The sequence below is a fragment of the Chiloscyllium punctatum genome, chromosome 37 (assembly GCF_047496795.1).
Source record: "Chiloscyllium punctatum isolate Juve2018m chromosome 37, sChiPun1.3, whole genome shotgun sequence".
Lineage (NCBI taxonomy): Eukaryota > Metazoa > Chordata > Chondrichthyes > Orectolobiformes > Hemiscylliidae > Chiloscyllium > Chiloscyllium punctatum.
The window spans coordinates 48656719-48680923 of record NC_092775.1 but is presented as its reverse complement, the minus strand read 5'-3'; the positions used below and the strand labels follow the sequence as shown (position 1 = coordinate 48680923).

Sequence of the window (24205 nt, the reverse complement as noted above, 5' to 3'; positions counted from 1 at the left end):
ACAAAATACACTTTAGATTGCTTTTTAATAATTTTCAATGTACAAAAAAGGGCAATTTATTTGTTACACTATGGACAAATTTCCAACTAGAAAGGAAACAGAGGCAGAAGAAAATCATATTTCCATAATGTGGCCTAATTAACCTCCTTTCTGGTTCTAATCTTCACTGAACGAACTATCAACATCAGAACAAATGCAGTGATTAGCTTTAAATATTATAAGTGTTCGAATTAAATTAGCAATAAACTATTCTTTAGCAATGTTCTATATTTAATCAGAATATTTTAAAGATTATAAATGTACCAACATTTCCAACAGACAATTTTGTTGAAATATCAAACTTTATTGTTAGTAGAAATTGATTTGAGTAGAAAAACACCCTGTAGTTTTAAGACCAAGTTTTGATTTTTCTTACAGCATACTGAATCTTAGGGCAGTAGAAGGAATAAAGGCCACAGAAGAATTCAGGAAATATTTCACCGCTGTAGTACAACCACAATGGCTGGAGGGAACATTTGGCACCACAACGATTTCCTGCAGTTGATCTAATGTCAATTTCACCATACAAAATTCATGCAAAGTATTTATAGCCAAGTCATTCTTGCACATCAAATGAACTGGCTTGCCACATACAACAAATTTTGGACACGCTATAACTATCAACATACAACTGAATGTATAAAGATCTGAACCATTCTATACACTTTCTGTTACAGTGCAATTTACAGTCATTATCATGCAGTGATCATTCTATCAACAACCTTTTTAACACTGTCCAAGAGCATGTCAGCTTTTAGTGGTGGCAAAAGCATCAAGATGTTACAATAGCACTCTGAAGGACCTTCAAGAATTTCTACTTCTACACCTGCAAGTGTTGCTCAGATGTAAAAGTGTAGAAGCAATCATTGTTAAATATGGACTGAAACTTCTGCAAAGTGCACTTTAGAAAGGAGGTACATTTTAATTTTGCTTACACTAACAAAATTACAAACAAAGCTCTTTTGACTTTACAGAAAATAAAGAGAGTGTCTTTTCCTTTGTTGATGTGCACATGCACACATGATTTTTGACAAGCTATTCCAATCATGGATATGCTGCATCCAAGTAATAAGTTTAATACTCTTCTTGTTCTTCTGGTTGTTCATCTGCTACATCTGGCACAGCAAACCCTTCCTGAAACGAAAGTATTAAGATTTTATAAAATAACATTCAAATTAAGCAGAAATTATCACTAATAACTTAAATGGACTTGAATCTATCAGTTTAGTTTAGGATTGCCTGAATTTCCAACAGAATTTAAAAAATTATATTTCCTTAAAATGCACTATTATAAAACCCAATAGATCTTTCAACTGAAAGGCAATCTGAAATCATAAACAGTTAGGATGCTCAAAATTTAGCTCTATCTTTTCTAAGATTGCAAAAAAAGCAATTTAAGATGCCTCAGTAATTGATAGACTGCACACATCTGTGTGTTGGAAATTTTTTCTTGCAGAGTGAAGAGCTAAAAATAATTCAAAATCCCAAATGGAGATATCAGCTTTTGGAAACAAAACACTTATCCAGACAGACAGTCAGAAGGATGAAATGCATGCGGTGAGTAAAGGTGAAGTAGCCTAGTATCTTATTTCATTTTAAAACACAAGTTCATGGAAATTAAATGAATTCAATCATAACCATTCTTCCATTACAAAATAATGCAGTTTAAGAATGGAAGTCTCTCATTACGTTGTGATCACTTAGTCTGCCTTCTAAAGAACACAGAACATAGAACATAGAACAATACAGCACAGAACAGGCCCTTCGGCCCACGATGTTGTGCCGAACTTCTATTCTAGATTAAGCACCCATCCATGTACCTATCCAAATGCCGCTTAAAGGTCGCCAATGAATCTGACTCTACCACTCCCTCGGGCAGTGCATTCCATGCCCCCACCACTCTCTGGGTAAAGAACCCACCCCTGACATCTCCCCTATACCTTCCACCCTTCACCTTAAATTTATGTCCCCTTGTAACACTCTGTTGTACCCGGGGGAAAAGTTTCTGACTGTCTACTCTATCTATTCCTCTGATCATCTTATAAACCTCGATCAAGTCACCCCTCATCCTTCGCTGTTCCAACGAGAAAAGGCCGAGAACTCTCAACCTATCCTCGTACGACCTACTCTCCATTCCAGGCAACATCCTGGTAAATCTTCTCTGCACCCTCTCCAAAGCTTCCACATTTTTCCTAAAGTGAGGCGACCAGAACTGCACACAGTACTCCAAATGTGGCCTAACCAAAGTCCTGTACAGCTGCAACATCATCTCACGACTCTTGAATTCAATCCCTCTGCTAATGAACGATAATACTCCATAGGCCTTCTTACAAACTCTATCCACCTGAGTGGCAACCTTCAAAGATCAATGTACATAGACCCCAAGATCCCTCTGTTCCTCCACCTGACCAAGAACCCTACCATTAACCCTGTATTCCGCATTCTTATTTGTTCTTCCAAAATGGACAACCTCACACTTGGCAGGGTTGAACTCCATCTGCCACTCCTCAGCCCAGCTCTGCATCATATCTAAGTCCCTCTGCAGCCGACAACAGCCCTCCTCACTGTCCACAACTCCACCTATCTTCGTATCATCTGCAAATTTACTGACCTACCCTTCGACTCCCTCCTCTAAGTCATTAATAAAAATTACAAACAGCAGAGGACCCAGAACTGATCCCTGCGGAACTCCACTTGTAACTGGACTCCATGCTGAATATTTACCATCTACCACCACTCTCTGACTTCGACCGGTTAGCCAGTTTTCTATCCAATTGGCCAAATTTCCCTCTATCCCATGCCTCCTGACTTTCCGCATAAGCCTACCATGGGGAACCTTATCAAATGCCTTACTAAAATCCATGTACACTACATCCACTGCTCTACCCTCATCCACATGCTTGGTCACCTCCTCGAAGAATTCAATAAGACTTGTAAGGCAAGACCTACCCTTCACAAATCCGTGCTGGCTGTCCCTAATCAAGAAGTTACAAAGTAAATGCAAAAAACATCAGATTTATGTCAGAAAGAGATCCTGAGGTATTACATAAGCAGATGTGAACAATGCAAGATAACGTCTGTAAGAATTATGGGGTTTAAAATAACAAAAAGGTATAACTGGATCACAGGTTTCTAAAAGAGGCCTGAATGAACAATTGATAACAGTGGTGAATTATGGAGTTGAGCTGGTGATAAAGTGATTTCAAGTTGATTGAATTCAATAAGTGAATAGAACAAAACAGAAATATCAAAAGTCTGAAACAGAAGTTGATATCAGGTTGGTACAGTGAAGGAGTGAGTTTTGATTACATTTTAAATTATGTGGATAGGAAGAGATGGAAATGGAGTTCAAGGCGAATGGAAAAGAGAACAGCATCAGCATGAGCAAGCTGAAAAGGGAAAAAAAGAATACCGTCACAATCTTGTATAGGCACACAAAATAGAAGAAACTGTAGCAAGTGGGTTTGCAAAACTTCAGGTCAGCTACCTACTTTAATCTTATTCAATTTTGGGGGTGGAAGAGGAGAGAGGATGGTCAAAACATTGACCCAACAGTTGAACTGTCAATTAATCACCATAAGTGGTAGAAAAATAAAAGGTAGCCAATTCAATAGCAGAGGCAAGGCTTGTGTTTCCTCAGTTCAATCTTACTAAAAATAGGAACAGCACTGGAGTGGCACATGTACCAGAGTTCAATTCCAGCCTTGGGTGACTATGTGGAGTTTGCATGGTTTTCTGCTGGTTGCCACCCACAGTCCAAAGATGTGCAAGTTAGCTGGGTTTACCATACTAAATTGCCCCGTAGTGTCCAGGGTAGATGGATTAGCAATGTAAATGCAGGGTTACGGAGATAGGGTGCACAGCTAGCTCTTCGGAAGGTCAGTGTAGACTGAATGGTTGAATGGCCTCTGTCAACACTGGAAGGATTCTATGGTTCACACAAAACTGATTAATGGCGGTCATACAGACAAAAAATAATTACTAATGGATCTGATCATGAGTAACATAGATATGGTTACCCACCTGAAAAAGATAGCACTGAAAGGGAATGACTTCAAGACCATAAAATATGTTTGATACTTAAATTTAAAGGATAAAGTTTCAGGAGAGGAAGGTGGAGAGAAGAGAGGAGAGGAGAGGATGGGGGTGATTTACTGAGGCAGTGGTGCAAAACATTCAAATCTGTAGTAATGCGAATTGCGTATGTGCTGATTCTGGATACACTGTTTATCTTCAAGTTTTATAGGGAGACACTAAGAATGTTAATGTTTATAAAAAGCTATACTTTAAATTGTTTATTTAGATTCAAGCTAGAATTAAGGGAGTGTCACAGGATGACTAATTAGCAGTTCTATACAAGGCCCATATGAGTCATGTAACAGTGGCAACAGCCTCTTGGGAAGGGATAGGGTCCACACAAAGCCACTGTAGTATCAAGTCTCTCTTCACCCCACCCAAAGATAAAACAGAACCTATCAGAAATGCAAGAATCTAAAGGACAACAAGAGGCGCAGCCAGTTCTGCACCTAATGTACGGAAAACTCTGTTTTTATTAATAACTACACAGAAGCCAGATGGAAACTCACACTCAGAATAAGATTGCAGGAATTTAAATAAGGTTAGAACATGCAGGTAGCTTTTTTCCTGGAGGGAGGAATCTCTAGGGTAATCCTAATCATGGAAGCCAGTCATCTGCCCAGGAAAGGAAAAGAATTAGTAGCCTGTCAGGAGTGGAAATGAAGTTTGAACCAATTCTGAGAAACTAAGACCATAATACACAGGAGCAGAATTAGGCTATTTGGGTGAAGTCTGCTTTGTCATTTGATCATGGCAGATATGTTTCTCAACCCTATTCTCCTGCCTTCACCACATAACCCTTAATCATAGAATTATAGAATCCCTATACTGTATTGAGGAATGCCATTTGAGTCTACACCGACCCTCAAAAGAACACCCCACCCAGTCCCACTCCCCTACCCTATCCCTGTAACGCTGCAATTGCAATTGGGCAATCCACCCAAACTGCACATCCCTGGATACTATGGGTAATTGAGCACGGCCAATCCACCTAATCTGTACATCTTTAGTCTGTGGGAGACAACCCAGAAGAAACCCAAGCAAACTCCACACAGACAGTGGCCTGAAAAACAGAATCAAACCCTAGTCCTTGGTACTGTGAGGCAGCAGTACTGAACCGCTGTGATTCCCTGTCAAAATCAAGGGCCTGTGTCTTAAATACATTCAAATTCCTCATTTCAGTTCTAAAGCCACTTCACTGAGGGTGTCCAGTCGGGTCCTAATCTCACCTACTAGTAGAAATATCTTCATGTTCACCCTATCAAGGCCTCTTCGTACTCTGTAAATTTCAATTAGATCATCCCTCATACTTCTGAACGCAACTGAGTACAGAACCAGAGTTCTGAACTATTCCTCATTTGACCAATCGTTCCATCCCTGGGATCATTCTTTTAAACCTCCTCTGGACCCCCTCTAATGCTAGCACATCCTTCCTTGGATACAGTGCCTAAAACTACCTAAAATACTCCAATGCAGTCCAAATAGTGACTTTACTGCCTCAGCAGTGCAACTGCCAACTGAACCTGCATGTTAACATTAAGAGAATCCTTAACCAGGACTCCCAAGTCCATCTGCACTTTAGATTTGTTAAGCCTTGTTGTTTAGAAAATTGTTTATGCCTCTATTCTTCCTATCAAAGTGTAAAACCTCACATTTTCTCACATTGTATTCCATCTGTCACTTCTTTGCTCACTCTCCTAGTCTGTCCAAGACCTTCTATAACCTCCCTGCTTCCTCAACACTGCATGCCTCTCCACCTATTTTTGTCATCTACAAACTTAACAAAAAAGCCCTCAGTTCCTTCGTACAGAACATTTGTGTATAACAATGAATAATTTTGGCCCCAATACAGACCTCCACTGGTCACTGACTGGCATTCTAAAAAGACCCCTTTCTCCCTAGTCTCCGTTTTCTGCCAGACTACCAATCACCCATCCACGTTAGTACCTTGCTTGGCTGTTATCTTAAGTCTCCTGTGCAGCATCTTGTCAAAGGCCTTCTGGATCATGTCCACTGGCTCTCATTTGTCTAACTTGCTTATTTCATCCTCAAAGAACTCTAACGGATTTGTCAGGCATAACCTCCCGTTGACAAGGCTGTGCTTTTTTACCATGCACTTCCAAGGACTCCACAATCTTATCCTTAATAATAGACTCTAAAATCTTACCAATGACTGAAGTTAGGCCAACAAGCCTATAGTTTTGTCCTTTGCTTTCCTTACATTAGCCATTTTCCAGTCCTCCCTGACTCCAGTGATTCCTGAAAGATCACCATCGATACTCCATCCCCTGAAGTTCTGTTAGGCTAGGTGATGTCTTTCACCATGAAAACTGATGCAAAATACGATTAAGTTCCTCCGCCATTTCTTTGTTCCCAATATTATCAGTTCTCGAGCCTCACCGGCCACTCACCTCTCTTACCTTTTATATATCTACAAAAACTACTGCAATCTTCTTTTATATTACTACCTAGCTTACTCTCATATTTCATCTTCTCCCCACTTCTTAGATTTTATTATTAGATTTTCTCTGCTGGTTTTTACAAGGCTTTCCAATCCTCTAGCTTCACCACATCGTATGCTTTTTCTTTTGCTTTTATGCTGTTCTGGACTTCCCTGATCAGCCCCATGGTTGCCTCATTCTCCCCTTAGAAGGTTTCTTCCTCCTTGGAATAAATTTCTGCTTGCCTCCCGAATTAGCTCCAGAACCTCTTGCCATTTTGCTATACAGTCTTCCCTGCTCATTTCCTCCTTTTAATCATCTCTAACCAGCTCCTCTTTAGTGTCTTTGTAGTCAACTTTACTCAATTGTAATACCATTACATCTGATTCTAGCTTCTCCTTCTCAAACTGCAGGGCGAGTTCAATCATATTATGGTCATTTCCCCATAAGAGTTCCTTCATCTTAACTAATTATGTCTGATTCATTACACATCACCAAATTCCGAATTGCCTGCTCCTGAGTGGGAACTACAAGGTACTCTAAAGAACTATCTTGTAGACATTCCACAAATTCCTTTTCTTGGGATTTGCTACCAACCTGACTGTCCAGTCTACCAGCACACTGAAGTCCTTCATGATTATTGTAATAGTGCCTTTCTCACATGCCTTTTCTATCTCCTAGTATGCTTTCTTTCTCTCATTTCGACTATTGTTAGGAGGCCTGTACACAACACCCATCAGGGCGATTTTCCTTTGCAGCTCAACACAGATTCTGTGCCTTCTGACTCTATCACTTTGCTACCGATTCCTTTCTTACTAACAAGGCAACCCTCCACCCTCTGTCTGCTTCTTGTTTTAATAGAAGATGTATCTTTGGATATTTACTTCCCAGCCCTGATCCCCTTGTAAGCCATGTCCCTGTGATACTGACATCATATCTGCCAATTTCATCTGCATTACAGTTAATTTACCTTGCTTCATATATTGCATGCATTTAAATGCACCCTCAATCCCATGTTGACTGACCCCCTTCTCATAGCTGTCCCCTCATCTGCTGTGGCTGAAGTTAAGACTCCTGCCCTTTTCTATATCCTGTAAAAACAAGGACTGCAGATGCTGGAAACCAGATTCTAGATTAGAGTGGTGCTGGAAAAGCACAACAGTTCAGGCAGCATCAGAGAGCAGGAAAATCAACATTTTGGGCAAAAGCGCTTTTCTATACCCTGTCCTTTTACTTGTTCTGGAAACTTTAATACCTTCTGCTGAGCCCTCCCAACCCCTTTAACTTTCCAAAATTTTCCATGCAACTGAATCCACTCCCCACTAATTAAAGCCTTATCTCAACAGCCCTAGTTATGTGAATCACCAGGACTCTGGTGCCAGCATGGCCAATATGGAGCCCATTCCAAATGAACAGCTTGCTCCTTCCCCAGGACTGGTGTCAATGTCCCATGAACTTGAACCAGTTTATCCCACACCAATGTCATAAGTTTACCTCCTTAATCTTGTTGAAACTGTGCCAAATTAAACTGCCCACTTATAAGTGGTGTGAAGTGTAGTGGTGGTAGGGGATTTTTAGTCTTTTTTTAAGCTAAAAAGGAGGGGACCACTTTTCTATAGTCTAGAGTGTTATGTTGTCTACAAAAAAGATGTGTAGGCAATATTTTTGGTTTGTTACCAACAAAATCTAAAACTTGAAATTATATCATGTGATCCCTTCTGGTCAACGGAAATTCAAGTATCCTGCAAAAAGTCAGCAGCCCCTACAGTAATTCTAACACTAGGTATTCCATATTTTACTGGGTCATCACGCCATTTTTGGAATACTTTCCTTGCAGCCAAGCCAAAAAGGGAAAGCAAGCAGGGATCAAGTCTTAAGACAACAAAATCAGAATATTTAAATATAGCAAGTAGACCACAAGTTGACGCACTATTGGGATTCTTGGAAATTCCATACACAGGAAGCTGAGAGCGCTCATGAGAAATCAAGTTGCCAGTTAAGCAGTATCCAGCACTCTGGATTAGTTAATTCTTTTAATTTAACCAGTCATGTTAAATGATACGCATGCATAGATAGTAGCACAACAGCAAACTAGTAAAGGGAGCACCATTATATATAAAAGTAAAAAGTGTTTGCATTCAGCGATGATGGATGAACATAAAAGTAGTCACAAAAAGTAGTCATTCTTAATTGAAGGACTTTTGCCTGAAACTTCAATTTTCCTGCTCCTCAGATGCTGCTTTGCCTGCTGTGCTTTTCTCCAGCATCCGCAGTACCCACCTTTTGCCTAAAAGTAGCCACAGACTGACTAACATTTCAATTATGCTAGCGTCATAATAGTAACGTTTTTCATTCACATCATTTCATATTTTATCAATGGTGATAAGTAAGTTGTTTAAAAGATTAAAAAAAAGGAGACAGAAAATCTGGCAATACCGATCCAGGATACATCGTTTGCATCCTATGCAAAAGCCATTGCAATATCAAGAATTTGACATACTGAAAGAGACTGCAGGAATTAAAGCAATTTCAGGCAATGAACTTGTTTGATTGGTTCCAAGTACACTGAAGTTGCACAGTGTTAACAGTAAGTTGCACTGAATGGGATTCTAGTGGTTGCACAGTCCAATAAATAAAAGACTGAGAAGGATGCATCATTGTGGCTAAATAAGGAAGCTTCGAAGTTGGTGTTCGTTAAGATTGGGCAGGTATTAAGGATCAGAAAAAATAATAAAGTAGTTGACATCACCACAGAACACACCAGATGGCCTCCTTCTTTAGAGACTGCAATTTCCCTTCCCAAGTGGTTAAAGATGCCCTCCAACGCATCTCGTCTACATCCCGCACCTCCGCCCTCAGACCCCACTCCTCCAACCATAACAAGGACAGAACGCCCCTGGTGCTCACCTTCCACCCGACCAACCTTTGCATAAACCAAATCATCCGCCAACATTTCTGCCACCTCCAAAAAGACCCCACCACCAGGGATATATTTCCTTCCCCACCCCTTTCCGCCTTCCGCAAAGACCGTTCCCTCCGCGACTACCTGGTCAGGTCCATGCCCCCAAACAACCCACCCTCCAATCCTGGTGCTTTCCCCTGCCACCACAGGAACTGTAAAACCTGCGCCCACACCTCCTCCCTCACCTCTATCCAAGGCCCTAAAGGAGCCTTCCACATCCAAAGTTTTACTTGCACATCCACTAATATCATTTATTGTATCCGTTGCTCCCGATGCGGTCTCCTCTACATTGGGGAGATTGGGCGCCTCCTAACAGAGCGCTTTAGGGAACATCTCCGGGACACCCGCACTAATCAACCACACTGCCCCGTGGCCCAACATTTCAACTCCACCTCCCACTCTGCCGAGGACATGGAGGTCCTGGGCCTCCTTCACCGCCGCTCCCTCACCACCAGACGCCTGGAGGAAGAATGCCTCATCTTCCGCCTCGGAACACTTCAACAGTTTCCTCATTTCCCCTTCCCCCACCTCACCCTAGTTCTAAACTTCCAGCTCAGTAACTGTCCCCATGACTTGTCCGGACTTGTCCTACCTGCCTATCTTCTTTTCCACCTATCCACTCCACCCTCTCCTCCTTGACCTATCACCTTCATCCCCTCCCCCACTCACCCATTGTACTCTATGCTACTTTCTCCCCACTCCCACCCTCCTCTAGCTTATCTCTCCACGCTTCAGGCTCACTGCCTTTATTCCTGATGAAAGGCTTTTGCCTGAAACATCGATTTCGAAGCTCCTTGGATGCTGCCTGAACTGCTGTGCTCTTCCAGCACCACTAACCCAGAGTCTAACAGAAAGCTACCTAATAACATGTAGAAACTCTTGCTAGCTTTTTGTAAGTATTTAAAAAGAACATAATTATTACTAATATTGACTGTCAATAGAAGCCAGGGAATTGACAATAGAAAACAGCAGAGGCATTAAACAGGCAATGTATGCATCTGTCGTCACTGTAGAAGACTTAGGAAACTTACAATAGGTGCTTGAAAAATTAAGAGAAAGCGAATAGGAAACTTAGAATAACCACCTGAAATAACTCCACAGATGCTGATATCCCATCACCAAGTCACCCTTTATTTACACACAGAGAATCCTTGACACTGAGCCAGCTCCCTCAGAGTCAGCAGAATCTCTGACACTCATGTTTATATTTGTCGGCCAGGGCTCTCTGGCTATTAATATGGTCGAATCAAGGAACATATTCTACGAACTCTACCTGGCTGACCTCATGACATCTCACTATGCACATCCAGCCATTTTGAGTGAGCATCACAATAGCGAAGAATATGGAGCCCATAATATGATACTGCATAGCCAGTGTATCACCTACTCCAGGGTTTACCCAGCAGTTCCCACGAATGTGGGGGAGATGCAGCGGTAATATTGTGTCCCACCAATGCAACTATGTCTGCATTCAATTCTGGCTACCAGACATAACTTCTTACCAACATCACTTTGAAATCCCTGGATGACCCAATATCTTAGCCAATATCTGGACAATCACTCTTGCTCCCCATAATATGCTGTCCTCTACTCTGACCTGGGTTCTCCAGGTCCGAAAAAAGTTTCAATTCAAGTTGTGAAAGCCTTTTGGTTCACCCCATCCTGACCAGCTGTGTGTTTTGCCAGGACTGGATCCTTCTGTGTCCAAAGTTTAATATGGTCAGCTGTGTCCATAAAATTTAAAAGCACTGTTAGTGTTCAGCCGGTGGGAAGTGGCTTAATGCATCCGCATTTGCTATTTAGCCTCTCAGAGTGTTCCAATTTGTAACTGTATGCACATAATATTACAGCCCACCACGGAATTTGGCCTGAAGCGATAAACAGCATTGTCTTGTCCTCGAAGTACATCGAGCAGGGGTTTCAGATCCATTATTATTACAAATTTATGTCCATAGAAGTATTGGTGGAGATTCCCGACTCCAGGCATAACTACCAAACCTCCTTTTTCTATCTGGGTGTATTTCCAGTCTACATGAAAAAAAGTTCTAGATGCACCCGCCTTTGGACGTTCCTCACCACTGGGCCACCTAAAAGCCAATGTTACCCCAATGCCATATCGATCACATGTCAATATCAGATCTCACTTGGGATCATAGTGTGCCAGCAACTTAGAGAATGATAGCTGTTTCTTCACTTTTCCAAAAGCTATGGCTTGGCTAAGTGATCATTTCCAAGGTGGAGAGTTTTTAAAGAGTTGATCCAAAGGTGCCAAGATGGAGGCCAGGTTATGTATGAACTTTCTGTAATAGTTCACTAGCCTAAGGAAAGACCTAAGCTCCAGTACTGACATGGGAGCTGGGGCACTTTTGATTGCCCTCGCTTTATCTTCCAATGGCTATACTTTGGACTTGTTGACTCTAGCCCAAGCAGATCAACTGGGGTGCCTGAAACACATTTTCCCCTTCTAAGGCTTACGCCCGCCGGGGAGAAACATCTAAAGACTGATGTCCAAGTTTTCTAAGTGTTCCTTATCGGTGTTCCCTCTGATTAGCATATCATATAGATAAATGGTGACCTGAGGTAGACCTTGCAAAACGCTCTCTATCATCCGCTGGAAAATTGCACAGGCAGTCTCTTATATTGGTACAAATCCCTATGGGTATTAATTATAGCATACTTGTAGGAATCTTCATCTAACCACAATTGCAAGCACACATGGGTCATGCCCAGCTTTGAGAAGAGCAGGCTGCCAGCTTTGTATATAAACCCTCTACATGCAAGGGATTGGGTTTTTATCCAGCTGCAAAAGGCAAATTACCATTTCTTTAAAATCTCCACAAAGGCAAACTGTCCCAATGGGCTTCACAATTGGTATGACTGGTACTGCCCATTTCACAAATTGGACAGGTGTGATGATTCCTTCACTTTCCGCCTCTACTTTTGCCCATGAGGCAAATGGCATTAGGTGGGCCATGCAGAATTGTGGAGTTGCTTCCTGGTTAACATGCAAGGTAGCAGTGTCTATTTTGAAAGTCCCCATACTTCCTTGAAAAAAATAGGATTTCACTCAGGCAGCCATTTTCTAACTGAAAAATGTTGAGCCAGCCTAAGTGAATCTTTCTTAACCAATTTCACTCTACCATTCTTGGGCCCAAGCCTTTTACTACAACCAATGGCAACTGAACCAGCGCTTCTCTAAGAGACCAGAACTGAAGTTGCACCCTTAATAAAGGTTCCCCGGTATAGGTTTTAGTTTAGCTGAGGTGTTGCGCAAACTTAAGGGCTGGAATCTATGGCGAATTTTGTTAAAAAAGGTACTGCGATCACTGAAGCAGCCTTGCCAGCATCAACCTCCATTAGAACCAGGTGACCATTTTACCAGACATTTATTTTGATTTGTTTCAATTCGGATGTTGCTAAGCGATGTAACTATTCCAAACCAGACACAAGTGGACTTTTCAGGCCTCGATTCTGGCCTATGAGTTTTTGTACTCCATTTAGGTGTAGTGGGGCTCTTTTGCTGTCTCGAGTCTGCATATCGTCACCGCCTATAATGGCTTGCTGGCCTACATCCTGAAGAAAATTTTAAGTTTTAAAAAATGTTTGACCGAGGCTTAGCTTTGGAGTTTTGCTGTGGGCTGATCTGGAGTCCCTCTGTTCAGGATATATCCTGGAGTGAGACTATGCAACAGTCTTCACTCAAGTGGTGTTCCCCAAGCTTAATCAAACTGGCGAGGGTATCTGCTTCCATCAGAATATCCTACAACTCATACTCCACTTACCATATAATACAATGATAAAGCCAGTGATTGTAGTCCAGTTGGGTTTCAGCAAGTAGGTGCTTTTGCACGGTTACATTAACCCCACTTTCGTAGCCACTGAAATAACTCCAGAAGCCAGTAATCCCATCGCCAAGTCACCCTTCGTTCACATGTAGAGAGCCCTTGAGACTGATCCAATTCTCTCAGAGCCAGCTGTTAGCAGAACCTCTGACACTCCTGTTTATCTCTGTCAGCCAGGGATCCCTGAGTGGACCAGATTAACACCCCTAATCAGGGAACTCATTCAATGAGGTCCACCAGGCTGACCTCATTACAACTACTACACACCAACACCAAGGAAGATATGCTGGGAAAACACCAAGACCTAACATCTGACAAGTTTCCAGGACCAGGTCGCATGCATTCTATGCTCTTAAAACAAGGACAGCAAGAAATAATATATTCCTTAGATTCTTGAAAGGCTCCAAAGGATTGGGAAATAACTAATGTAACATCATTATTCGAGACAAAAATGAGAAAAATACAGTCAATTAGTCAAACATCTCTCAAGGGAAAATAGCTAGAATCCATTATTGAGCCCATAGCAGGATCTTCAGAAAATCCTAATAAGATCAGGCAAAGGCAATGTAGACTTATGAAAGTGAAATATTGTTTCACAAATAGAGTTTGTTGAGCAAGTAACAAGGAGGGAAGGAACAAATATAGTAGAAAAGGGAGATCACATGGGCGTGCTAAATTTGGCACTGGATAAAATGCCGCATCAAAAGGTTACCATAAAGAGGAGCTTCTGTTGTACAGGATAAAATACATGAATGAACTGATTAGCTAGCAAGAAGCAGAGTTAATGCTCAGGCCTCAAACATACATAATATCATAATAACTTGGATGTGGGACTAAATGCATAGAAGCTAACTTTGCTAATGATACCTGATTTTGTAAGGAAGTAAATTCTGATAAGATGGTAGAGAAATTAGAAATGAATATAGATAAATTAAGCAGCTGGGCAAGAAGCAAAAAGGGCAGATGGAGCATAACTTGGGAAAATATAAACTTGCCAACTTAGCAGAAAACATAGGACAGTAGTATACTAGTCAGTTCTTTTATAACACGATAGTTGCATTCTTGTGCAATTCCATGTTATAGAAAAATCACACTTTAGAAGCAATGTTTGAAGTGTTGTGTTCACATTACAGCCACCACACGTTTTAAAAGTTCACGCTTTAGAAACAGGATCCCTAATTAGTCAATCACATTACATCGAATTCATGTTGCAAAATGCACATTACAAGAGAATGACCTGTACTTCAATGGAAAGAGACTGCAGAACTAGGACAGGGGTGTCCTGGTCCACTAATCACAAGTAGTCAGTTTTCAGGTTTCAAAAATACTAATGAAGGCATAAAGAACATTGGCATCTAGTATAAAAGGGGAATAGAACAAAAGAGTAGGGAAATTTGAATACAAAAAGTAAAAGCCTTGGTAAGACGATATCTGGAGTACTGTAGACATTTTTGTTCTAAATTTGAAAACACCACAATTGCATTAGAAGCAGTCCAGAGAGGGTTCAGTTGACTTATTCCGGTATGAAGGGCTTTTCTTATAAAGTTGAAAGATTGGGCCTACACCCATTAGTGTTTCAAAGAATGAAAAGTAATTGCATTAATACACAAGATCCGAGGGGACAAAAACAGAAATTGCAGGTGAAATTCAGCAGCTCAGGTAGCATCAGAACAAGTTCTGAAGGGTCATTGCATCTGAAATGTTAACTCTGTTTTCTCTCCACAGATACTACCAGTCATGCCAAGTTCCACTAGCAATTTGTTTCAGATTTCTAGCATCCACAATTTTTTGTTTCATTTTAGATCCTATGGGGAGGTAACAGGATGGATGCAGAGGAGAGGCTATAACTAGGATTAAGAGTAAACATTCTCTGTCAGAACAGATTTGAGGAGAAATTTCCTCAGGTTTTAGTCTCAGGAATTTTCTTCTCTGGAGAACAGTTGAGGCTGGATCTTCAAATTTACTTGAGACAGAATTAGACAGATGATTCTTGATAGACAAGACTGTCAAGGGTTATAGGGAATGTAAAAAGAAAAGTTGAATCAGATCACAGCATGATCTTACTGAATGATGGAGCAGTCAATGCAGAGAAAATACTCTCTCTCATTTGAAAATCTAAGTATAGGGGTCACTGTTTCAAAATAAGGGATCTCTTATTTAAGATAAGGGGGCATGTTATCAGAGGTACTTAGCCTTTGGAATCCACTTCCCCACAGACTATTGGGGATTATATCATGGAATACATTCAAACAAATGCTTTGATCTACAGAAGAATCAAGAATGACATACAGACATAGAAGTAGAGTTAAGGTCATAAGGAAACTAACTATGATGTTATTGAATCTAGAGCAGGCCCATTTGATCATACGACTGAGGAACAGTAGTCTATTCGGCTGAACTGTAATTTCCTGTAGACCCACATAGCCTTTGAATTCTTTCACCAATAAAGGATCCATTTGAGTTAGACTTAAAGACATTCAGTGACCTGCCTCCAATGCTGTCTGGGGAAGATAATTCTACAGGTCAATTCCTGCCCTCACCATTATACCCCCAGAAGAAAAGAAACCCTCACAAACTTGGACAGAATAAAAGTTTTGGCCTCAAGAACAGGTTGCAGGTGGCATTTAGTAGTATAGTTGCAGGGGAAGAAATAACTCAGGGCCATCTAAGTGTACGAGCACATTCACTGAACAATATGTGGAGCTGGCCTTTAGAGCTACAGGCACAGAGCTTCTCTTTACTTTGCAGACTTTTGGGGTGCAGAAGTATCAGATATCATTGATGGTTCACAATGCATACAATACCTAATTTGGATAAAGTAATTCAGTTTCGGACTTAATATTTTCTTCCATTTCTCAGAAAGCAATCAAGAATGTCACTTAAAGTGGCCTACTTCAAAAACAAGGTCAGTTTTTCAGTTGGCAGCACTTTTGATTGAGTCACTATATTGCACTCAGTGGAAACCCATACAGACAAGGGGAGAATATACAAACTCCACACAGACTGTTACCCAAGGCCGAAGTGAACCTGGGTATTTGGTGCTGTGAGACAGCAGTATTGACCACTGAGCTACCGTGTCACTGAGCTACCGTGTCACCCATAAATACAATGCCTCGAGTTTCCCAAATGATGCATTGTACATCTCAGTTCACCTGAAAGCAGCAAAACCAGACAGTTTAATGGCTTAGGTGAAAAATACATCCAGCACAAACTGAGTTTTTGCAATCTTTAATGCTAATTTTAAAAACTATACTGGAAGCATTCTAACAAAAATCCAGCAGCAGCCACAAAGCAAATTAAATCATTGGGGTAAGTATCTATTAAGTTTGCTGGCTTCCAAAGAGGTTTAAATGTTTAGTTTACTATGAAACGGATGAGTTTAGTTAATGGAGTTATTTTGAGACATTTTGGTTATATACAATCAGCTTATTCAGAAGTGATAGGTAAATCATCACATTAAATATGAAGTTCTTGTGCCAAATTTATTTTGAGCTGTATTTGGTTGCATCAAGTTCACTTTAAAAAAAAACAAGAAATTGGTTCAGTGTAAAAAGTTACATCATTAACCCGTCTCATTATGCTGACATATGGAAAACTTTGAAGTTCATGATATGGCAAAGAGGACTGGAAACTGAGCAACAATAATCCCAAAGAACAAAACAGAGACAAATTCCAGATTACCAAATACAGACAAAAAGTGAAAACTCTAGACAAGATCTATGAATAAAATAAGTAATATCTATCTTAATTATGCCATACAGTTGGTTCTACTATAATGCACTTTTCTCAACACAAATTGGCTATAATGCAATTGAAGAATTTAGACCATTAGTTGTAGAAAGCAAACTTTCCTTACCTATATTGCCTATAACATGATCCTGGTCCAATTAGTTTAAATGGCGCTGTTATCACACAATTTACTTACAGCGCGAGATCGCATGGAAACAAAACTATTATATCAGAACTGACTGCACACTCTTTCATTGTAACAACTCAAAAATATATTTCATCTCATTTGGTACTTTTTCAATCACCTTTGATATTGGCAAAATATACATATAAAAGATCAGGCTAGGTAATTTGGGAATATGTTACATTGTTGTTTGGGGCAGCACGGTGGCCCAGTGGTTAGCGCTGCTGCCTCACAGAATCAGCATCCCTGATTCAATTCCAGCCTTGGGGAACGGTCGGTGTGGAGTTTGCGCATTCTCCCAGTGTCTGCGTGGGTTTCCCCTGTGTGTTCCGGTTTCTTCCCACAGTCCAAAGATGTGCAGGGCAAGTGAATTGGCCATGATTCCCCATAGTGTTAGGTACATTAGTCAGAGGGAAATGGCTCTGGGTAGGTTACTCTTCAGAGGGTTGGTGTGGACTGGTTGGGCCGAAGGGCCTGTTTCCACACTGTAGGAAGTCTAATCTAATCTAATACATGTAGCCATAAAGCAGTGAAAGCCAAATCCCATAAAATTAAGAGCAACTGAATTCAAGCAGCATTCTATGACAAACCTGAAAATTTAACAAGTAAAAAAAGTTTCTAAACAGTTTGTTCAGGGGTAGGTTTTATTAGTATGGGTTATTTGAATATCAGTGTTTAAGATTAGTTCTTAAGACTTCACAGCCACCATTACCCACTCCTAGCCTTTTATAGCTATGCATTTTTAAAAAAGGTATACCATTGGAATAATATCTAATATAAAAGATATATCCATAATAAATTGTGCAGAAACATTTTGTGCGTGTTATAGTTTGGTCTGCACCTGAATTTACTCAAGCTCCCTGAGTCAGCACCTGCTGGTCAAAAATAGAGCCACTGACATTTAAGTAGGTTAAATTTAAGCATATAGTCATACAGCACGGAAACAGATCCTTTGGTACAACTTGCCCATCCAACCAAGTTTCCTAAACTCAACTATTCCCACTTGCCTACATTTGGCTCATACCCCCCCCGAAACCTCTCTTATTCACTTACCTATTCAAATGTCTTTTAAATGCTGTAACTGTAGCTGCATCTACCACTTCCTCTGGCAGTTTATTCCATATACCACCCTCTGAAAACGTTGCCGCTGAGGCCCCTTTTAAAATCTCTTTCTCCTCTTACCTTAAAAATATGTACTGGAAAATAAAATTCTCTGTGTGGACAGTTTCATTCAATCCAGATAAATTTTCTTTAATTACAATAATGTTAAATTTAAAAATGCAATTAGCTATTCTCCCCAAGAAAAGCAATCAGCATAGAAGATAACTTGGTAACACTCCACTGTGGTTAATCCACTATAAATGTTTTCAGGCACATGCACCAAGAAACCAAACTAATGTAGAAAGAAATAATTCTTACGTCTGTTGCATATAAAATCTCCACAATTCGCTGAATCACAGGATCATTGTCTTGTTCATTTTCTTGGCAGATTAATTCAATATTTCTCAGTTTCCCAAAATAAAAGTCTCTTTCCTTTTCAAGATCTTCAACTGTAATTTTTAGTACGTTGATCTGTGCAAGCATAGAACATTAACTATAATAATGCAGAGATACTTTCATGCTCATTTCAAATTAAAACATTTGAAGTTTTAAAAGATTAATTCAAGGTTTACTCTAACAAAACTAACATTTACATCAATTACATAAGTTAACAAGAGGGCACTCCCTTATAACCAAAAAATATCAGATCAATACTTGAGATATAGAATACAACGTCACTTTAATTTGTAATTAAATAAAAACCTGATCTACTGACCAAATATGATTAACACACTTCATATACCACTGTAACAAAGATATAAAATAATCAAATTTTAAATGTGAATTTGTGGGAGGTGTGTGGTGCTGGCTAAGCATTTATTGTCCATCCCCAATTAACCTGGAAAAGGTGGTGGTGAGCTGCTTTCTTGAACTGCTATCTTTGGGGTGGAGAAATACCCACAGTGCTATTTGGAAGGGTGTTCCAGGATTTTGACCCAATGAAAGTTCAGGAATAGAAATACAATTCCAAGTCAGGGTAACGCGCTGATTGCAAGAACTTGCAGGCAATGGTGTTCCCATGCATCTACTGTCCTTCCCCTTCTAGATGGCAAAGGTCACAGGTTTAAGTCTGCAGTCAGAGGACTTGTACATAGCACTGCTGTCACCTGTGGTGGAGGAAGTGTCAATCAGGCAGGCTGCTCTGTCATGGATGATGTCAAGCTAGTGTGTTTTTAGAGCTGCATACATCCAAGCAAGTGAAGTGCTCCATCACACCCCTGATCATGTGGATAGTGGATCAGCTTTGGAGAGACAACAGACGAGTTTCTTGCTGCCAGATTCCTAACTTTTGTCCTGTTCTTGTAGCCTCAGTATTTACATGGCTGGTCCAGTTTACCGTTAGTAGTAGCAACTCCCAGAAATGTTGATAGTGAGTGATTCAGCGATGGCAACTCCATTAAAATTCAAGGACTGATAATTAAGATTTCATCTTGTTGGAAACGATCATACATTTATGCACATGTGCTGGGCATTATGTTATTTATCAGCCCAAGCCAGGATGCTGGCTAGGTCTTGCTGCATATGGAAATTGACATCTTTAGTTTCAGAGGCTCTTGAACACAAAATATTAGCAAGTGTCCTCTTCCCAACCTTAAAAATAGAAGGTATTTGATAATGAAAGTAAACATGGTTGGGATTAGAACACCACTCTAAACACTTGTGGTAATGTCCTGGAGCCTTGGATGATTGACATCTCACAATCACAGCCATCTTCCTTAGTTGTAGGTGTGACTTCAACCAGAGGTGAGCTGTCCTTCCACTAACTCCAGTTTTTCTTGGGGTCCTTCCTGCCATACTTGGTCAAATGCTACCATAATGTCAAAGGCAGTCGCTCTCATCTCACCTGTGAACCAGCTCTTTTGTCCATGTTTGCATCAAGGCTGTAATGAGATCAGGAACTAAGTGGTCCTGGTGAAGCCCAAACTGATCACCAGTGAGCAGGTTGTTCCTTTGCAAGTGCCACTTGCTAGCGCTGTCGACACCTCCTTCCATCACTTTTTTTGTGATGGAAAATAGATTGATAAGACAGTACTTGACCAGCTTGAGTTTCTTCTGCATCTTGTGCACAGGACATACCTGGACAATATTCCACAATTTCCAGCAGACACTCGTGTTGGAGGTGTGCTGGAGCAGCTTGACTAGGGGTTCAGCTAGTTCTGGAGCACAGATCTTCAGCACTATTGCCAGAATGTTGTCAGGGTCCATGGCCTTTACTGTATCCAGTGTTTCCAGTTGTTTCAACCAATTTCATTGAAAACTGGAATCTGTGATCCTGGGGACTTCAGGAGGAGATCTGACTGGACAGAGTCAGGAAGCATGAGGGTTTGGAAAGACCTGGGTCTATACTTGTTATCACTACTCAAATTTAAAGTGCCAAGAGATAAGGAGGGGGGAGGAGAAAAAAAAGAGTCACCATGGTTGTTGCTCTCAGGAAATCAAGCTCAAGAATGCAAGTGTGTGGACTGGATTCATTGTAATGCGATGTCAATGTAACTGATCACTTGGGTGAGATATTAACAACACACTAGTACCAGTGAAACTATACTCCAAGTATGGAGAGAAGAAATTGAAAACTAGAGGCAACAGGATATTTAGAAAATTATCGAAGACTGTCCTTCCTGAACAAAGAGCTGGACAATACCAAGGTTGAGGCAAGTAACATTTGTGCCACATAACGACCTTCACCATTAAGAGATGATCTAACCATTGCTCTTGGCATTCAATGACATTGCTATCACTGAGTCCTCCACTATGAACATTCTGTGGGAGACCACTGTCCAGAAACTGAATTGGACTAGCCAAGTAAATGGAGTGGTTGCAAGAACAAGTAAAGGCTAGGCTGAGGGGTGCAAAGGACTTCTGGGAAGGTGAGTTTAACTGTTTAAAAACCTTACTTCAGGTGTCGGGGCTTCCATTTGCCGAAAGGTGTGAAGGAGGAGCGAAGGACTTCTGGGAAGTCATATTTGTGTGGTTGCGTTACCCCTAACACTACTCGGGTAGTGTCGCCCACCCATCCTCCTCCTCCTCTCTCCAAAAAAAAAGGCTCTATGCACCAGATTGGTAAGTAACGAGTTTATTTTTTATTCCTTATTTTTCAACAGTCTCTTTGGGAATTTAGAATAATGGGAATGGAGGTTAGGGCAATTGAATGTTCCTCCTGCAGAATGTGGAAGGTAAGGGTCACCACTAGTGTCCCTGCTGACTACATCTGCAGGAAGTGCACCCAACTCCAGCTCCTTGAAAGTCACGTGAGGGAACTGGAGCTAGAGCTGGATGAACTTCAGATCATTCAGCAGGCAGAGGGGGTTATTGAGAGGAGTTACAGGGAGGTAGTCACTCCTCAGGTACAAGAAAAGGGCAGACAGGTTACAGTCAGGGGACAGAAAGGGCAGGCAGTGCAGGGCTCCCCTGTGGCCATTCCCCTCAACAATAAGTATACCATTTTGGGTACTGTTGGGGGGGGAAAACTTACCAGGGGAAAGCAGTGGGGCACAGGGCTCTGGCACAGAGTTTGTCCCTGCTGCTTAGAAGGGAAGGGGGAAAGAGGAGCAGAGTAGTAGTCATTGGGGACTCCATAGTTAGAGGTACAGATAAGGAGGTTCTGTGGGGATGAGACACACTCACGGTTGGTGTGCTGCCTCCCAGGTGCCAGGGTTCGTGATGTCTCAGATCGTGTTTTTGTGATCCTTAAGGGGGCGGGGGAGCAGCCCCAAGTTGTGGCCCACATGGGCACCAATGACATAGGTAGGAAGAGAGATGTGGATTTAAGGCAAAAATTCAGGGAGCGAGGATGGAAGCTTAGAGCTAGGACGAAGAGAGTTGTTGCCTCTAGTTTGTTGCCTGTGCCACATGCTAGTGAGGCAAGGAATAGGGAGAGAGAGAAGTTGAACACGTGGCTACAGGGATGGTGCAGGGGAGGGTGGGTTTTGGATTCTTGGATAATTGGGGCTCTTTCTGGGGTGGGTGGGACCTCTACAAGCAGGATGGTCTTCATCTGAACCAGAGGGGTACTAATTTCCTTGGGGGGAGGGGGGGGATTCGCTAAGGCTATTGGGGTGGGTTTGAACCAGTCCAGGAAGGGGATGGGAACCAAATTTGTAGTTACAGTAGAGAAAAGGTTGAGAGTAGGGAGGCCGAAATCAAGTTTCAGGCACGCAAGAGGGCATCAGCAAGCAAGACGTTAGTTTGAAGTGTGTCTACTTCAACGCCAGGAGCATTTGGAAAAAGGTGGGTGAACTTGCAGCATGGGACTTCGATGTTGTGGCCATTTCGGAGACATGGATAGAGCAGGGACGGGAATGGTTGTTGCAGGTTCCAGGATTTAGATGTTTCAGTAAGAACAGAGAAAATGGTAAAAGAGGGGGAGGTGTGGCATTGTTGGTCAAGGATAGTATTACAGTTGCAGAAAGGATGTTTGGGGACTCGTCAACTGAGGTAGTATGGGCTGAGTTTAGAAACAGGAAAGGAGAGGTCACACTGTTGGGAGTTTTCTAAAGGCCCAGAATAGTTCCAGAGATGTAGAGGAAAGGATAGCAAAGATGATTCTCGATAGGAGAGAGAGACAGACAGGGTAGTTGTCATGGGGGATTTTAACTTTCCAACTATTGACTGGGAACAAGTACCATAGATGGGTCAGTTTGTGTCCAGTGTGTGCAGGAGGGCTTCCTGAAAGTATGTTGACAGGCCAACAAGGTACTGGGTAATGAGCCTGGCCAGGTGTTAGACTTCGAAGTAGGTTAGCACTTTGGTGATAGCGATCACAATTCTATTATGCTTACTTTAGTGAGAGAAAGGGATAGGTGTATACCACTAGACAAGAGTTACAACTGGGGGAAAGGCAATTACGATGCAATTAGGCAAGATTTAGGAAGCATAGGATGGGGAAGGAAACTGCGGGGGATGGGCACATTAGAAATGTGGAGCTTATTCAAGGAAAAGGTCCTGTGTGTCCTAGATAAGTCGGTACCTGTCAGGCAGGGAGGAAGCTGTAGAGTGCGGGAGCCGTGGTTTACGAAGGAAGTGAATCGCTGGTCAAGAGGAAGAAGGTGGCTTATGTTAGGCTCAGTTAGGGCGCTTGAGGGTTACAAGGTAGCCAGGAAAGACCTAAAGAGAGCTCAGAAGATCCAGGAGGAGGCATGAAAAGTTGTTGGCGGATAGGATCAGGGTAAACCCTAAGGCATTCTATAGGTATTTAAGGAATAAAAGAATGATGAGAGTAAGATTAGGGCCAATCAAGGATAGAAGTGGGAAGTTGTGTGTGAAGTCAGAGGAGATAGGGGAAGAACTAAATGAATATTTTTCGACAGTATTCACTCTAGAAAACAACAATGTTGTCGAGGAGAATACTGAGATACAGGCTACTAGACTAGATGGGATTGAGGTTCACAATGAAGAGGTATTAGAAATCCTGCAGAGTGTGAACATAGATAAGTCCCCTGGGCCGGATGGGATTTATCCTAGGATCCTCTGGGAAGCCAGGGAGGAGATCACTGAGCCTTTGGCATTGATCGTTAAATCATCATTGTCTACAGGAATAGTGCCAGAAGACTGGAGGATCGCAAATATGGTTCCCCTGCTCAAGAAGGGGAGTACAGACAACCCTGGTAATTATAGACCAATGAGCCCTACTTCAGTTGTTGATGAAGTATTGGAAAAGGTTAGAAGGGATAGATGATTATAAATCCTAGATAAGAATAATTTGATTAGGGATAGTCAGCATGGTTTCGTGAAGGGTAGGTCGTGCCTCACAAACCTTATTGAATTCTTTGAGAAGGTGACCAAACAGATAGATGAGAGTAAACCAGTTGATGTGGTGTATATGGATTTCAGC

General features: G+C 41.5%; 1 protein-coding gene across 1 annotated transcript in view; it reads right to left on the bottom strand.

The window, feature by feature from the left end:
- Positions 1-322: 322 nt before the first annotated feature.
- The window catches only part of LOC140463094 (microtubule-associated protein RP/EB family member 1-like), a 62318-nt gene continuing 38435 nt past the window's right edge, over positions 323-24205 (bottom strand). Inside the window, exons 5-6 of the mRNA XM_072556810.1 lie at positions 18694-18846; positions 323-1173 (exon numbers count right to left, since the gene is read on the bottom strand). Of these exons, the coding sequence (XP_072412911.1) occupies positions 1114-1173; positions 18694-18846 (213 nt within the window). The 3' untranslated portion in view covers positions 323-1113. The remainder of the gene's footprint in view (positions 1174-18693; positions 18847-24205) is intronic.